General features: G+C 41.1%; 1 protein-coding gene across 1 annotated transcript in view; it reads left to right on the forward strand.

Annotated features, from left to right (window-relative positions):
• LOC108283381 (VPS10 domain-containing receptor SorCS1) overlaps positions 1-18,558 on the forward strand; it is a gene marked incomplete at its 3' end in the record, with an annotated part of 485,878 nt that overhangs the window by 386,020 nt on the left and 81,300 nt on the right. Inside the window, exon 5 of the mRNA XM_017499712.2 lies at positions 13,840-13,913. Within this exon, the coding sequence (XP_017355201.2) occupies positions 13,840-13,913 (74 nt within the window). The remainder of the gene's footprint in view (positions 1-13,839; positions 13,914-18,558) is intronic.

Genomic DNA, 18,558 nt, shown 5'->3' on the forward strand with positions numbered 1-18,558 from the left:
CCCAGCTAATTTTTTTGTATTTTTAGTAGAGACAGGATTTTTTTCACCATGTTGGCCAGGATGGTCTCCATCTCTTAACCTCATGATCCACCCACCTCAGCCTCGCAAAGCACTGGTATTACAGGCATGAGTCACTGTGCCCAGCCAAACTCATCCTTTTTATGGCTGCATAATATTTCATGGTGTATATGTGCCATATTTTTTTTTCCAGTCTATTATTGATGGGCATTTGGGTTGGTTCCAAGTTTTTGCTTTTGTGAATGGTGCTGCAATAAATGTAAGCGTGCATGTGTCTTTATAGTAGAATGATTTATAATCCTTTGGGTATATACCCAGTAATGGGATTGCTGGGTCAAATGGTATTTCTGGTTCTCTAGATCCTTGATGAATTGCCACACTGTCTTCCACAATAGTTGAACTAATTTACACTCCCACCATCAATGAAAAAGCATTCCTTTTTCTTCACATCCTCTCCAGCATCTGTTGTCTCCTGATTTTTTAATGATCGCCATTCTAACTGGCGTGCGATAGTGTCTCATTGTGATTTTGATTTGCATTTCTCTAATGACCAGTGATGATGCACTTTTTTCCATGTGTTTCTTGGACACATAAATGTCTTCTTTTGAGAAGTGTCTGTTCCTATGTTTTGATTTTTTTTTTCTTGTAAATTTGTTTAAGTTCTTTGTAGATTCTGAATATTAACTGTTTGTCAGATGGATAGATTGCAAAAATTTTCTCCCACTCTCTAGACTGCCTGTTCACTCTGATGACAGTTTCTTTTGCTGTACAGAAGCTCTTTAGTTTAATTAGATCCCATTTGTCTATTTTGGCCTTTGTTGCCATTGCTTTTGGCATTTTAGTCATAAAGTCTTTGTGTATGCCTATATCCTGAACGGTACTGCCTTGGTTATCTTCCAGGGCTTTTATGGTTTTAGGCCTCATGTTTAAACCTTTAATCCATCAAGTGTTAATTTTTGTATACGGTATGAGGAAGGGATCCAGTTTCAGCTTTCTGCATGTGGCTAGCCAGTTTTCCCAACACCATTTATTAAATAGGGAATCCTTTCCCCATTGCTTGTATGGGGATCTTTTGCCAGCTTGGTCAAAGATCAAATGGTTGTAGATGTGTGGTGTTATTTCTGAGGTGTCTGTTCTGTTCCAACCTCTCTGTTTCTTTAAGAGAGAATGAAGGATAAATCATACTGAAAAGGACAAATTGTGGATAGCCAGCTATAGAAGTAGGAATCCAAGACGACCTCCATATCTCTAGGCTTAAATCACAGAGTAGGGAGTGGGGCATTTGCTGGAAGGGAGTGAGCTGCAGCCATTAGCTGATGGCATTGGCTGGAAATCAAGTTGAGAGGGTTTGTGACCACTCAGGTGGGTCAGTGATATGGAAATAAAAGCTGATAGTCACCGTGGGTCATGAAGCTTTTAGTACTCATGAGATGTGGGAACAAGGAGGAACATGTGCTGGTGTTGGCTGGCCGGTGACCTCACTTGCTCCGGAAACAGGTACGTTTATTCTTTCATGTAAGTATAGCTCATCAGTTTTTCTGTGACAGCTGCTAATGTCGCTGCTGCAGTTCTCCTAGCTAGGATCATAGTCAGTATTATCTCTGCTGGATGGCATTTTATATCAAACTGTGGTAAATATTCCCTTAGAAAATGCCTTAATGAGGTGGCAATGAACAGGCAATGAACAGGGTCCTCTTCTTTTCTCTTTTTCTTTATTTGCTGGCTTCCTTGTTTTTTAAGGCATACTCCCCCTCTTTTGAACACACAGCCACATTTATTTTTCTCTTATCTCCCTGACATTGCTTTTTCTCTTCTTCAGTGAATGAGACTTTTAAGATCCTAAGGACAGAGTTTGGAGCTCTGGCCTGCAAGATGGACCCCATATGAGTTATGACACTCTGCTGTAACTGTGTTTCATCTTGGGTGCTTAAATCCCATAAGCAGCTTTTTAATATGGGCATTATAAGGGACTCAAAGAGTTTTGTTGAACAGATTTTCCTTTCTGGCTCAAGATATAATTTTACTGGATATCAGTTTTATGGGAGGTAATATTAAGATTTTAAAATGTAGTTTTACTCAGGGAAAAATGTGTATGGCCATCCTTGGAATTCATAAAACCAGGATTTTTTGATATTTTGCCTTTTTATGTAGAAGGAGAAATCTATTTGCAATATTCAACATCTAGGTGGTTATATTAGTCAGGGTTCTCCAGAGAAATAGAACCAATAAGAGATGGGAGAAAAAGAGAGAAAGAGAGAGGCAGAGGGAGAGGGAGAGGGAGAGGGAGAGGGGGAGGGGGAGGGGGGAAGAGAGAGAGAGAGAGAAAGAGAGATTGGAATTTGCTCATGCAATTATGGAGGCTTAGAAGTCCCAAGATCTGCCATCTGTAAGCTGGGCAACTAGGAATAGCAGTGGTATAATTTAGTCCAGGTTGGACAACCTGGGAATTGGGTGGGGGTAGAACCAATGGTGTAAGTCCTGCTCCAGGTCCAAAGGCCTGAGAACCAAGAACTCTGATGTCTGAGGGTGAGGGGAGATGGATGGACATCCCAGCTTAAAAAGAAAGAGGGAATTCACTTTCCCTCTGCCCTTTTGTTCTGTTCAACACCTCCAAGGATTGGATGAGGCTCACCCACACTGGGGAGGGTGGATTTTCTCAGCCTACTGATTCAGGCACCAATGTCTTCTAGAAAAACCCTTATACATACAACCAGATAAGTTTTATCAGCTCTCTGGGTGTCTCGACGTGGTTGTCCAGGCACCGCTAAAATGATTGAAAGGAAAAGGTGTGGACCTTTTCACTCATTGAAATTCTTAAATAAGTAGCCTGGCTACATAGGAAACCCTGCCCTCAGGCTTACCAAGTAGAGAAATAGGAGCTGGACTTGGCATGTGAAGGGCCTCTGTGAGGATGTGCCTTTGGAAAGCCCTAACATTTTCAGATTTTTCTGAAAATTAGAGATAGAACAGTATGGATTTATAGATTCATAGATTTATAGAACAGTATAGATTTATAGATATTACAGAGATTCTGTTTCAAATGGACAGGGGGCTACTGGCTGTATAAAGTCACACCTCTCACATTTCTTAAAACAGTGAATCCTTGTGGAGAGTATGAAGACTTCTGTGGCACTTATAGGAGCACTGAAATCTGGCTTTCTTTTGTTAATTAATTTATTTTTTTTATTTCTGTGATTTAAGCAGTAGGCAAACCAAGCATTCTGTCCATTTTTAAAATTTTCTTTGCATTTGGAAACTGAGCAGATCAGAGAAAGGAGATACAGTCCTTTACTTCAATGCTAGCTTTTCCTCACTTTCTTGCCTCAATACAGGAAGCCACCCAAGGAAGGCTTAGCAGAAGGCTGAGTCTGCCAGATTACATCTTTATTTTAATTTGGCAATAAACTAGTGTACAAACTGTGCTGTAAAACATTGCCTCCAACGGCATCTCTCAGTCTGTCTTAAACACCTCACTAAACATGATGTGTTGGGAAACATTTGAAATGAGAGAAAACAAAGAGCAGATGTGACTATAAGGAAATTAAAAAAAAAAAAAAAAGGAGAGAAGTATGAGAATCTGTATATACCTCAGCTTTGCTGTCTATGCTGGGGCAGGGCTCTTGGTGCCTCTGTTGGGATTCGCAATGGAGAAGTGATTTGTAAAAGGGAGAGTGGGTTGTGAAACCAACCGGAACACGGTCAGGACTCCGGCTGCTGAGTGGCTGGAGAGCAGAAGGCCCCCTTGCTGTCCATAATCCCAGCTCCTTCTTCAGGAGAAGGGCTTGGCTCCGGAGAAGGGCTTGCTGCCCCTGACCATAAGCAGGAAGGGCTGCTCTTCTCCTGTCCTGTGCAGTTCCCACCCTCGTGGGCAGCCAAGACCACCTAGGGCATGACTGCAGTTCCTACACAAACTGGCAAGAAATATAACTGAACAAAACGGGCTGGGTCCAGGCTGTGGGAAGGTGGAGAGCCAGGTGTTCATTTAGAAGGAGGGAGGGATGCTGTCAAGCTCTAGCCTGGTGTTCTTGCCATGTAGGAAGGTGGGTCCAATGTCACCAGACCCTCAGAATGTGTTATTCCTTTAAGAGAAGTAATTCTGCTTTGTTTTTAATGTGATGTTTTCTTTATTTATTTATTTTTGAAACAGAGTCTCACTCTGTCGCCCAGACTGGAGTGCAGTGGTGCAATCTCAGCTCACTGCAACCTCCACCTCCCGGGTTCAAGCGATTCTCCTGCCTCATACTCCCAAATAGCTGGGATTACAGGCGCATGCACCACCATGCCCAGCTAATTTTTGTGTTTTTAGTAGAGACGGAGTTTCACCATGTTGGCCAGTCTGGTCTTGAACTCCTGACCTCAGGTGATCTACCCGTCTTGGCCTCTCAAAGTGCTGGGATTACAGGCATGAGCCACCTCGCCCGGCCAACGTTTTCTTATTTTTGTGTGTTTAACAATGACCTCAAAAATTTAAAAGGAAACACTGCATAGGAGGAATAAACCCCTTCTGCTGCCCTGTGTTTGTCTTTTCATCTTTCCCATTCTCTTTGTTTTTCTTTTGTTCATGGATCTCCCTTTTGATTTTACTTGAGAAGATGTTAAATATATTTTTTTGTGATTTTTTGAAAAAAGGACATTCAAACAAATGATCAGTTTTGTAGAGGAGAAGAAAACCTTTAGGACAGTTTGGCCCACCCTTTATTTTGTGGTAGTTCTAGAATATTTATAAGTTTATATTGTGTCACATATTTTGGAGCTCTATGAGTCAGCAGTCCAAGCAAGAACAAGTGGAGAACTTGCCTCATTCTTGATCATCTTTAAATTGCAAAGGATCAGTTTATGAAATACATAGAAAATCTTAAGGCCTGTATATTGGCCTTCCCTTCAACATTTTTTAGTTCAAGTGATTCTCCTGCCTAGGGAGATAAATGTAAAACCAAAACATGGTTTTAAAGTCAGGAAACAGGCTTTGGTAGGGAGATTCTGTTTACAAATAATGGAAAATCTAACTTTTTTTTTTTTTTTTTTGAGACAGCGTCTTGCTGTCTTGCCCAGGCTGGAGTGCAGTGGTGCGATCTTGACTCACTGCAACTTCTGCCTCCCAGGTTCCAGTAATTCTCCTCCTTCAGCTTCCTGAGTAGCTGGGATTACAGGCACCTGCCACCATAGCTGGCTAATTTTTGTATTTTTTTTAGTAGAGATGGCATCTCACCATGTTGGCCAGGGTGGTCTCAAAATCCTGGCCTCAAGTGATCTGCCTCCCAAAGTGCTGGGATTACAGGCGTGAGCCACTGTGCCTAGCCAGAAACTCTAATTTAATTAACAGCATTCTTTACATAAATGAAGGCTGACTTTATCAGTTAAAATCATATGTTGATAGAAAAGGAAAAATGGACTGCCACTTTGATAAACAGAAAATGATAGAATTTTAATAACATGCATTAATTTTATTTAAAAAGAATTTTATTCTTTTTAATGAATTAATGAATGAATTTTATTTAAAAAGAACTAATTTTAGTTCTCTGCCTTCTTTCTCTCACTACCAGTCCTGCAATTTTTTTGTTTGTTTGTTTGTTAGGAGTCTTGTTCTGTCGCCCAGGCTGGAGTGCAGTGGTGTGATCTCGGCTCACTGCAACCTCTGCCACTTGGGTTCAAGCAATTCTCCTGCCTCAGCCTTCTGAGTAGCTGGGATTACAGGTGTGTGCCACCATGCCTGACTAATTTTTGAGTTTTTGGTAGAGACAGGGTTTCACTATGTTGTTTAGGCTGGTCTCAAACTCCTGATCTCATGATCCACCTGCCTCTGCCTCCCAAAGTGCTGGGATTACAGGTGTGATCCCCCTGCCTAGCCTCTGCAATGGCTTTAAAGTTTTATGTCTGTTTTATATGTATGTTTGTAAACATATGTATAAATAAAAAAGCTTATCTTTATTTCTTTTAATTGTTTCTTTCTTTTCCTGCATGAGCCCTCACAAAAGGGCAATACTTATCATGGCTGCTTTGAATGCCAGGCATTCCCTGGGAAATAATGACTACTTCATAAGGAAATAGAGGCCAGTGCTTTCAAAATCTCAATCATATTTAGGCTTCTCAACACTGATCGACAATAAGGCAAGCTGGTAAGGGGGTCAGCTCTCTACTCTGTCAGGCCCTACCACTGCTCTGTGACCTTCAGCAGGTCGCTTAAATGTAGTTTCTCCAACTGTAAAGTGGAAATAAGAATACCTGGCTCATGGCACTATTTAATGATACTGAGATAATGCATGCAAAATATTAACACAGAGCCTGGTGCATAGCAAACAGGGCATAGACACCAGGCAATGTATTATCCAAAGACCTGAGATAGCATCCCTGGTGTGGTGCAACTGGAATTAGACAAAGCCTGCCTTCGTCAGAGGCAGTCTTATCTCAGTGTCTTTCCAGTACATAGAGCTACAGGCACTTTAATCAATTTAATTTAAATGCCTTTTTAGACAATCACTAAAAGGTCCTGTGGAAGCAGAATGAATGGTACAGGACAGATGGATATGTAGAACTTAGAAATATTATTGATTATAATAGTAAACCATTAAACATTAAAGTATTTATCTTCACATTAACTCTATTTGTTTTTGAATAGACCTAACAGCCCCTTAATGTCAAAAGGGCAAGATTGAGATAAAGACAAATTGATCCTTGAAATTCAACCCCCTGGGGATATTCAAATGATTTCTGCACAAGCACAAACACTTTGGAAACTGATATCTACCTAATGCCATCACGTTTCCCCAAGGCACTGCATTAAGTTAAAAGGCACTCAGTTTTTTATAAGAAATATGTTGAGCTTTATATACCATGCTGGTTTGGCAGGATTTTCATGTGCTTGAAATTTCCCAATCTCAGAGCTGATTTCTAATCTCATGAATATGTAAGTAATTTAAGTTTCCGAGTACAAAACTGGCAATTAGAGTGGAAACCAGAGAGCTTGCTAAATGTCAGCCCTAACGCTTGTTTATAAAACAAATTCTCCAGCTGAAATGCCATCATATGCAAACAAGGAAGGCCTGCATTCACCTTAGATACCATGTTTAAACAGGTTGTATAATTATTTTTCAATTGCTACCTGGAACAGTTTGATCTGCATGTTTCTAATGATTTTGGGGGAAAAAACCTACAAGAATAAGGAGAAATGAACATTTTAAAACAAGTGATTGGGTTTAAGGTTTGATCAGGCACAATTGTGCTATTTGGTAGTTTTGGGGCTTTGAAAGAGAGGTATTTGTGTGTCCAAAGTTTTAGCTAGTTCTTTATCTGTTCTATGCCACCAACACTTGTCTTTAAGAACCTTTAAGGGGCCGGCGCGGTGGCTCATGCCTGTAATTCCAGCACTTTGAGAGACCAAGGCGCAGGCAGATCACTTGAGGTCAGGAATTCGAGACCAGCCTGGCCAACATGATGAAACCCTGCCTCTATTAAAAATACAAAAATTAGCCGGGTGTGGTGGTGCACACCTGTGATCTCAGCTACTCAGGAGGCTGAGAGGAGAATCACTTGAACCCAGGAGGCAGAGGTTGCAGTCAACTGAGATCATGCCACTGTACTCCAGCCTGGGCAAGAGAGCGAGACTCAAAAAAAAAAAAAAAAATAGAACCTTTAAGGCTAAGATTTTATCTTATTATTTTCCTATATACCTCCAGACCTGGATGCACAGGAGGTGTTCACAAATCAAACTCGCCCACAGTCGTATGGACCCTCCCTTCCCAGCCAGCCCCAGTTCTATAAGTCTAATCTTCCAAGCTTCAGAGCAGCACCCTCAACTGCAGGGCGTGCGACAGACTTCAGTGACAGCTAGAGAATGAGCAGTGACAAATTTGATAAATCCAGCTGCAGGAGACATTGATGGAACCAGCAATAGGCCATCATCCTGCCCAGCCTTCATCAGTGAAATCTGAATGCTCAGCCTTGATACTCTCGTCTTTTGACCTTAGTGACATTTGGACTCAGTCTATATTAGCTCCCCAAAAGTATTGGTAAGATTACCTCTACCCAGCCTGGTTCCAGGCTCCTTTATAGCCCCAGCTTCCACTTCTCTCTGTTATGCATCCCAGCCAAACTGGGTCTCTTGCTATTGACCAAACATGTGAGACCATCACCCAGAGTTTTGCTGCTCTATTTATTTGCACAGACCCATTCCCCTGGAACACTCTTTCTGAACATCTTCATTCTAAAACATGTTGATTATACTACAAAGCCCACTGTGAAATCTTTTGCAAATTCCAAACTTTTCCTCTCCAACACAAGCCACTACAAAACTATGAACAAAATATTACACATTACTGTAGGTTGTCTGTGATATCACTAATACGCTAATTTTTCTATGAGAAACTTAAATCTATTGGGGCAGGGTTGGGTGTGGGGTCTGGATTGGGCATCATGGCTCTCTCACTGTCTGCTCCCTGTACTGAACAGCCAAGGTAAAGAGTCAAGTCAGCTCTTAGTGAAGTTTGTGGAATCCTTTTAACTGCTGCAGATTTTGGTTCCCCTTAGCATGGGTTCTGGCCCCTCCCATGCTGCGGAACCAGAGCATCAGAACATACTTCTGAGGACTGCATTTTTCCTGGACTGATTCTCTTTCTTCCTATTAGGCAGATGGAAAAAAGAAGTTGATATTTGTGATGCCTCGGGCCTGGCATTAGGAATTTATATGAAGTCCTTAAGATACCATCTCTTTCTTGCTAAAAAGGATGCAGGAATAGCAGTGAGAACCGGAGAGTCATGAGGTGGATGAGGGCTTTGTACCCAGGCCATCCCGAGGGCAGTATTAGGATGAGGCAAATAAAATAGAACTGGCAGGATTTTCTGTCAGCCTTTTCAAGAAGCACAGTTTGCAGGCCCCCTGCTTCCATAATGTTAAGAGCCGAGAAGGAAAAAGGAGTGGGCAGGCAACCTTGAAAAGAGCTGACAGCAGGGTGTGTTCTGCCAACGCAGATGCCTCCTAAGGAGTTTGTGTGGAGGAGCCCCAGGAAACTGCCCCCTGACCTGGGAAGCCGCCATGGGAAACTTTGTGGTGACCAATATCTGGTCCCATGAACCAAAGACTTAAAACGTTATCACAACTCTTAGATTCTATGGAATTCTCCTAGCACAAATTTCTGTGAAATGGTTGCTCTTTTACTCATTTCCCAGCTGCAAAAGAAAATTCCATCACGTGCACCTGTCTAACAATCTGAAAAGAGAGGACACACTGATCCAATTTAGGAATATTGGAAAGACTTTCTAGGGACACTGACAATTGCAAGCTTGTGGATAACCACAAGGAGCTGAATTTCTTATCTGGTAACAAGTTGTCACTCTTCTAGGGATTTAGCCAAAGTGTGAATGGTAAGGTGGACAATGAGTGTTGGAAATGGCTGTACCCTACTCTCCTCCCTTCTTCATCTGCTGTAGACAAGGAGTCTTGAGCAAAACCAGTGCATCCCATTCTTCCCTCCCCCAAGCTATTTTGTCCCAATGTGACATCCTTTTTGTCATTCCTGGTAGCCAGTGTCAATCACCCAACTATGAATGAGGATGGTTCTTAGAGGAGGTAGCCTTCCATCTGGCTCTGAAAACAAGACCGGTGTTGAAGAAGGAAAGTCTTAAAGCCACTTCTGCCAAAGTGGGCAGCCTCAGTGAAGGCACAGCAGGGCATGTGTGGGAAGGTGACAGAGCCAGCCCACCAGGACCAAGAGGTACCTTTGGAGAGAGGAAATTGAGAAGAATCTCTCAGCTCTAAAGACATCCAGAGGATGATGCCAGAGATGCTGACAGTTGGCTCAAAGCTCTCCATGAAACTAACCCTGGCAATTTCATCTTTTGGAGTTAAGTGTATTTTTATCTGCATTCTTCTTAAAGCAAACAAAGACAGATGGCAAGGAAACAAGCCAATGTGAAAGATGTCTCAAAAAAAAAAAAAAAAAAAAGAAAAAAAATCTTCAGAAGAGGAACATGTCAGGAAAGAGAGAGGAGTGTGAATAGCTCCCAGACCAGCATGATGACCGTATGGAGGGTTAGGGCCTAAGACTGCTAATAGATCTTGAGCACAGGTGAGTGTTGGGTTGTATACATTAAGTTTTATCTACTAATGCAAGTGGTCACAGATATTTTAGAAAAATTTTAGACAGAAGGATTTTCTGTGTTGCATTCTTATTGCAGATATAAGCAGAATCTTCCCCTGTTCTCTAAAATTTCTGCTTCTTCAGTTCTTTTCAACATTTATACTAAGGTTAGCTAAACAAAATCAAATGCTCTAAGGATGGCATTTTACAGTTCATGACACAGCACTAGTAGAGGAACAGTGCCCTCCTAAAACTAGACTGGGCACTCTTTCATCCTCATCCTCATCTTTCTCTCTTTCTCCAAGCTTGGCATAGCTAGGGAAAGCTGCTGCTGCTTTCTCTGATGTGACAGATAGTAATGATAGTTCTTAGTTCTGTGTTCCGACAGTCAGAAGAAACCTTGGAGCCAGAAACAGACAGAGAGGGAAATAAATCTTACTTAGGTGCTGCCAACACTATGAATTTTATTAAAGGACATTGACTCATTCTACAGGGAAAGCCTTCCATGGGTGGCTGAGATAGTCATTGGGTAAAATGCTTTGATACCATTCCCTTCTTTGTGGAGGAGAACTTTGCTGCCAGACTCTGTAGGTTTAATTAACACGTTCACTTGAATGGCAGAGAGTTGTTGTTTTCTTTTTTAGTTGGCATAATACCAGGCTGGACAATTAACTTTTTAGGGAGAAAAATGTTTGAAGTAGTAGGTGGAGAATACAGAGCAGTTTTGTCTAAAAGTGAATATGCAAGACTCTGGTTTCAAATCCTTGGGAGTTTCAAATATACTGACATTTATAGGGTTTTGCATATGTGTGTTTTGTTTGATTTTTAGGTGTAAAAATCCATGGAAGCAAAACGTATTCCTCTGATAAATTTTCTTTGTCCACCAGTTGTGGAACCTGGATTCTTTATTAGATAGCAGCATGACTTGGAAATTCACATGGCGCAAAATCATTATCCCTTTCCTTTATCATCTGTGTTTGAGGCACCTGTTCATGTAGAAGGGTAAGATTTCCAACATCTAAAAGCTTTGCAATCTCATTAAAGAGGCAGGAAGTGGTCTTCGAGTAATTTTAGATAGAAAGGAATTTCTGCCTTCTGTTCGTGGAAGATTCTCTTAAAAGGCCATTAGGAGAGTTAAATATAAATACCTGGCTGGTAGTTTGATAGCATCTGCTCTTGGAACAAGACCAGTGGGAATCTTAGTAGGTAGAGGAGGGTTCATAGAAGAGGTGGCCTTTCATCTGGCTCTGAAAACAAGACTGGTGTTGAAGAAGGAAAGTCTTGAAACCACATCTGCCAGAGTGGGTAGCCTCAGTGAAGGCACAGCAGGGCATGTGTGGGAAGGTGACAGAGGCAGCCCACCAAGACAGAAAGGTACCTTTGGAGACAGTAAATTGAAAAGAATCTGACTGAGCTGAATAAGAGAGGCTTGGTTGATGGGATTGTTTTGTATACCCAATGCTGGAGGGGCCTCTAGATGCTCACAAATAACAAAATTGATCTTTGAAGATATAAACAAGTGTCATGGGACATACCTGAGTGGTCCACAGGCTCCAGATCCAAGCTTAGGGGATACGTTTAAAAAGAGAAATAAAGAACCACAAACAATTCCTCACAGAGATGAATTCTCTATGGCAACAGGAATAGCAATCCCTTGACATAGCCGAAGGAGCACATAGAGTATATATATTATCCTTGCAGCATGGATATGATTCAGCCTGTGTACACAGACATATTATTTTGAACTGCCCTGATACTTTCACATTTGCATTAATCTTTATATGTAAACATAGATAGATCTATATGACATAGGCACAGCACAGTGGTGTGAACTCTGTTCTTGGTAAACTTGTAGAAAGAAGTAGGGCTCTGGGCTTAAAAGAGACAAGTGGGGAGAGAAGTGGAAACTTTTGGGTTGGGTGCTTGCTATTGTTGCACAAGTCCCTGTGCTGAGATGCAAGGTGCTGAGGACATACTGGGAACAGGAAGCAGGCCATACATACACTGGCTGTTTGGGTTCTGAGTTAGGAACGTGTGACCTGTCCCATCCTGTTATCTCTGTGAGGGGAGTTGTCACCCGTCTCTGCTTGGCACTCATAAAGTACATCAAACATGAAATGAAACCAGGAAACCATCCTCCCCCGGGCATGATGGCCAAAGAATGAATAATAAAAAAGACTTAGAAAAAGTTACAGATTCTCCTTGGCTAGATGTCTGAATGAAGTGTAATTGGAACCAATTGAGCTGCTCACCTTGGTATCCAGATAGTTCAGTGATTTTTTGGTTTCAGGCTGTGCGCTGATCCAGTGGACACAATGTTGTAGCAGGTTATTTCAAGAGTCAGTAAATACTCACTAGAGTTGGGTTGTTCCTTGGACATGCCTGGTGCATGTGGCAGCTTTGGTGAGTTGCTTGGTGAGTCATTTGACCCTTCATTGAGGGTCGGGCTGGGGTGAGAGAGAAAAGCTGAGCCATCGTGGTAGAGTGCAGTGTGACTCACCATCCATTCACCGTGGGAGGTGGCAAATGCAATGGGAGAAGAATCAGGTGCAGGTTGGTTACAGATCAGGCACATAACAGAAAGGGGTTGTTGTAAATAGTACATATTTTTTCAAATCAGTAGCTAGATGCCCATGGCAACTAGAATACCTACAGCAACACAATTCTCTGGGCTGTCATCAAGGGACACTTCTAGAGGCAGAGGGGGTCCCACGGTGATGTAAAGATTATCAACCAGCAGCAGGATGACAAGGAACAACAAAGAACTGTACACAAGAGAAGGCATTTTAAGTATGGAGTATGTGAAGGGTCAGTCTCTATTTCATGAACTGCAACTCTTTGCAGCTGCCCTCGGAGAGTACTGAAGCAAGGTAGGAAATGGATTTGAAATTGTAGCAGCTGTAAAATGGACATAATAACTTCATAGATCACAGAGATAGCGTATGGATTAAATAAGGTAATGTGTGTGAAGCACTTGGATCTTGGATCTTAGTAACAGCATGGTCAATGTGGATTGCTGTTTTCTAGTCTGAGGTACCACTGGTTACTGTGAGAAAAACCAACATTGGTTCCTTAACTTCTGCAGAATCAATTCTTACCTCTGCAACTTGCCCTAAACCTGTCTATCCAGACTTACTTAGATAAGCTATGCTTATTCTGCCTTGTCCCTGTCTATGTTACCACTCTGACGCATGCTGCTCCTTTTGTGAATAATGCTATTTTTGTCCATTTGAATGTTGTATTCATTCAGGTCCCAGCTGTTTCACCACAGTGTCTGGGAAACATCCTTGAATTGGCCCCCGTCTCCGCATTATTTTATCACTGGCTGCCTCGTGCATTTCTCATGATGTTAGCCAGGTTTGGATTACATTGTGTGCTCTTCAGAACCAGGTCTAGATTTTGCACTCTTTGCACATGCTAGGTCAAGTGGCACAGCTGACCTTATCACCAGGCAGAACAGGGTGTGCATTCCAGTTCGTTCAACTACTTATTCGACATGTAATTTCTAACAAGTCAGTTAATCCTTCAAAGCTTCTGTTTCCTCAACTATAAAATGAAGATATGAATCTGCCATGCAGAATTTGTATGAGGAATAGAGATAGTACACGTGTGAAGCACTCACCTTGTATATGACAGATGTTCAATAAATGTTAGGTATTATTATTATTACTGTTGATCCAATGAACTGATGTTTGTGTATTTGATGTACTGTAGAACCATAGTGCTGAGTAATTTCTGTTCTTTACAGTTATACAGCTCTGCTGAATTTGGAAGAAGGTGGCAGCTTATCCAAGAAGGGGTTGTACCAAACAGGTTCTACTGGTAAGTCTCACTTTATCTTGTAGCACATTAAGACATGACCTAGTCAGATATGACCTAGTAAATGACCATTGGAATCTTGTTCTCACCAGTGTTCTCACATAAGGTCTGTTCTTAATGGGACATGCCCATATCCCCCTCAGGGCAGGATGAGAAATTAGAGTAAGGAACGTTTTAAGAGAATGTTAAAAAAATGTGTCACAGTCTTTTTGAAAAACCCCCAATAGATAATGGAAGTTAGTGAACTGCAGGGACTTTATGAGAATTGCTTTGTTACTTTCGGTGAACCATTGAGACAGACATTTTAAAAATCTGAGAGTGACTTTTTTATTATTAAAACATACATATATTGCATATTCATATGCAGATTTTTAGTGCGAATAAGTAGGTTTTATTTAGTCTAGAAGTAGATCTTCCTCCATTTCCTGATTTTAGATCTTCTAGGGCTTCTCCTTGTCATTCATTCATTTATGACAGTCTCACTCTGTCGCCCAGGCTGGAGTGCAGTGGCAGGGTCTTAGTTCACTGCAACTTCCACCTCCTGGGTTCAAACAATTCTCCTGCCTCAGCCTTCCTTAGTAGCTGGGCCTACAGGTGCGTGTCACCACACCTGGCTACCATTTTGGCTTTTTACTATTTACTAGACTGGGTTTCACCATGTTGCCTAGGCTGGTTTTGAATGCGTGACCCCAAGTGATCCACCCACCTCGGGCTCTCAAAGTGCTGGGATTACAGGCATGAGCCACCGGGCCCAGCCAGCCTTCTCCTTGTCATGCGGGACACAACCAATATTGCTACTTTCTCAATTATCTTTCTGGAAATGTTCTATGTCTTGCCAAATGTGTGCGTGCATGCGTGCGTGCGTATGTGTGTGTGTGTGTTTGTAGTCTTAACTCTGCTTGGGCTGCTGGAACACAATACCATAGACTGGGTGGCTTAACCAGAAGACATTTATATCTCATTGTTCTGGAGTCTAGGGAGTTCAAGATCAAGGTGCTGGCAGATTTTTTTCCTGCTGAAGACCCTCTTCCTGGCTTGCAGATGACTGCCTTCTGTCTGTGTCCATACATGGTAGAAAGAGAGAGCTTTGATCTCTCTTCCTCTTCTTATCAGGGCATTAACCCCATCGTGAGGACCCTATCCTCATGATCTAACCTAAACCTAATCACTTCCCAAAGACCCTCTCTGCACATACCATCATATCATAGTGGGTTAGGGTTTCAACATATGAATTTTGAGGAGACACAAATATTCAGTCCCTTACATGTATAGGTAGAGATACCCACATTTATATAAATGGTAGCTATGCACGCTGTTCTATGCCTTGTTTTTGTTGAGAGGATGCAGTTTATTATGCGCATATCATTATTTTTAGTTGACTACATAGCATTTTTCTCTAAGAATATAGATTAGAGGTAAATCTTATGCCTATTAAAGCAAAACATAAACCATATGTGTTAGTGGAATGTGTGTATGGGAAAAAAGAAATATATGAAAAGAAAGAGAAGAGGCAGCAAGAGAAAGAAAGAGACAAGGAAAATAGCACCACTTCAGTTCGTCACCCTAATTAAACTAGAGGTGGCTCTGTCCGTGGGAATCGGTGGGTAAAATTGAAAACAAGGAAAATATTAGAAGTTATCTTTGGCTTTTAAGTTTCCAAGATCTTAGATTCTGGCAATGAAAGAACAAAGCACAGAACATTCTGGTGGATTTTGATATTAATACTGATCAGTGCCCTTGAACATACATCCTACCTCCTGCCAAAAGATGCTTTCTACCTTACCTAATTTTTCTAATCTGCCTGTGGAAAAGACATTCAGGTTGTTTCCAGAATTTTACTACTATAAACAGCGCTGCAAGGAACTAGCTCAGACAAGTTTAAATATCCTTTATTCATGTCATTCAGAATCACTGTGACAGTGACCTTTTTGGAGCCAATGAGCTCCCTGCAATGAGGGCAGTGGAAGTATCTCCTCTTGATTCCTCCTGAAATCACACTGCCTCTCATCAGCCTTTAGACTTACAGGCAGAATAGATTACCAAGGTACATAATAGCTTCCTAGCTTCACTTCAATTCTTTCGCTTTTATATGAACTTCTAAGAGGAATGCATTTTTATCTTTCTCATTTTCAAACACTGCCCTTAAACCCCTGTGGGAGTTGAAAGCCAGAGAACTACATTAGAGAAATCTCGTTAAAAGCTAGCAAAACTGCCTGAGAAAGTTAGACAAGCCATTTGCAAACAAACTGGCTAGGGGATAACACATAGAGACTTCTATATGGCAGGCTACCACGTTTTCCCCTATCATAACGAGACATTCATAACTAAAGGTTTTTATTGCGGAGAAGCTTATTTACCTCTCTCCCTCTGCTGCTCTTGTTCAGGATGACGTGTGCCTTGCTTTTAAAGTCCAAATTGACAACTCCCGCCTCTAGAAACTCAACTCTGTCTCTTACTGAGTCTCCCTTTTCTGGGCAGAGGTTTTTTTTTTTTTTTTTTTTTTTTCTCACCCTTACTAATTTTGTATCGTATTCATGAGAAATCTTCATCTCTGTGTATTTTGTCTATAAAGTTACTTTATGGAAGAGAGGGTTCATGTCTTCTTCTTTCATTCTCTCCTTTTTTGGGGGTGCTGTATGTACATAGAAAGGCCTCACAAAATAGGCAAATGAAGGACTGAAATAAGTGAATGTGGTCTTCCTGGTTTATCCTGGAAATGGAGTCGGCACTTTGCTAATGAAAAAGTCTGAGGGACAAATCTTTTCTCAGGTTCTACTTTCAAATCACTGCAAATATCTGTCCATGATACCCAGAACTAGAGGGTAGGAAGTAGCCATTCAGAGGACTTGGCAGAAATTGGTTCCTACCAATAGAAACAATGAAAAATACGGACTAAAAGGATGGTCAAGAAAAAAGAACTGAGATCAGAATATTTCCCATGTAAGTGGTACATATATACAATGCTTTCTCTTTCACCAGAGGCCTTATTTGTGCATTATGATAACCTGAGCAGATTTTACCAGTGCTTCCACCAGTGTTAATTGCAGTATTTTCTTACCTAATCCTTGAAAAAGGGATCTTCTGTGTGAAAGCTTGATTAGCAAAGCTCTTGTAATCAAATGCCATAAAATTACCTTTATAAAAACATTACATATTATTGTATATGAATTCTAATCTGTTATGTAAAAGAAATAAAAGCTCCTTTTGTTTTTAAGAACAGAGACACATCTTGCCCATTCAAGTCTTAATAGTGCAACAAGCGCTACTTAAACATAAGCTATTTACTCCTCATAACAACCTTTTGAAGTACGCTTTGCATTATCCTCATTAACAGATAGGGAACCTATGGAGTAGAGAAGTTAAGTAATTTGGCTAAGGTCACACAGCAGTAAAGTGCCAGAGCCAGAATTCAAACGAAGGCTGCCTGTCACCAAAGGCTATGCTCTACTAAATTTGCAAATGCTGTTGTCTCTGCCTCTTAGCCTTATGTTTTTGACCAGGACTGTGAGCCCTGGAACTCTAGCCCACTCAGGCATAATGATGAGAAACCAAAGTTCTTTTGACCACAGTGCCAACTGGGCTTGTCAGATGGCTCATATGCGTTCCTTGAGCTTGGTTGATTTTTCTAGAGAAGGCATGGGAACTCGTAAATTGCATAGTACCATGAGTGTTGATGAAAATCTCTTGTTCTTTGCCCATGTGGTCTGTATTTTCTAACTCTGAAAAGCTACCTTAGGTTGACAGAAAAGTTGTCAGTCAAAGCAATATTTATTAGATTAACTTCTGGAAACCAGGTACTTTATGTAGGAACTATGGGGCTATCTAGGATAATTCAGCAAGTATAATTAAAAGAAACCTCCTTTAATCTTTTCTGCTTGGAGCCTGGCTATTGGGGGTGTGTATAGGACTGAAAGAGGTTTCTCTAGTGTTAAATTGTTAAGCTACCATGAGTAATAATATAGCATTTCCCTAGAGAAGAAATGAAGACAAATTCATATTTTTCCCTCATCACCTAACACACTGAAGACAAAGTCACATTTTTCTGTCATCACCTAACACACTGATAATTATTTTTACTTCTAGTAGCAATGGTCCTGCCACCCCTGGAAGTAATAATTTCCGATTGTGAAATAATTATGGCATGTAACAGCTTATTCTTATGTTATCATAGTGGTTTTCCGGTAATGTTACCAAAGCGGTTTGGTCAAGGTCCTACTGCACAAAATGCCAATCACTGAGACAACAAGTATTGCCAAGGAAGAAGGCTTTAATCAGATGGTGCAGCCAAGCAGATGAGGACTCAGTCTCAAATCCGTCTCTTGATTGACTAAAAGTATGGTTTTATATAGCAGGAAATAACAGGAACTAGGGAGGGGCAAGGAGGCACCTGGTGAGTTTCAGTTCTTTAATACTTTATTTTTTAATACTATTTTTTTTTTTTGGAGAGGCTTGAAGATCCTTTCCTGAGGAAGGAACTCAGAAAAAACAAATACAGCTAGTACTCAACTTACGACAACGATTGGTTCCGACAGACCGGTCGTAACACGATTTGGTCGTAAGTTGAGTAGGCTATATGTACAGTACTGTGAAATGATGTTATAAAAATTCTTAAGTCATATTTTATCATAATTTTCTTTCATTATTGTTA

The sequence above is a fragment of the Cebus imitator genome, unplaced genomic scaffold (genome assembly GCF_001604975.1).
Source record: "Cebus imitator isolate Cc_AM_T3 unplaced genomic scaffold, Cebus_imitator-1.0 Scaffold259, whole genome shotgun sequence".
NCBI lineage: Eukaryota > Metazoa > Chordata > Mammalia > Primates > Cebidae > Cebus > Cebus imitator.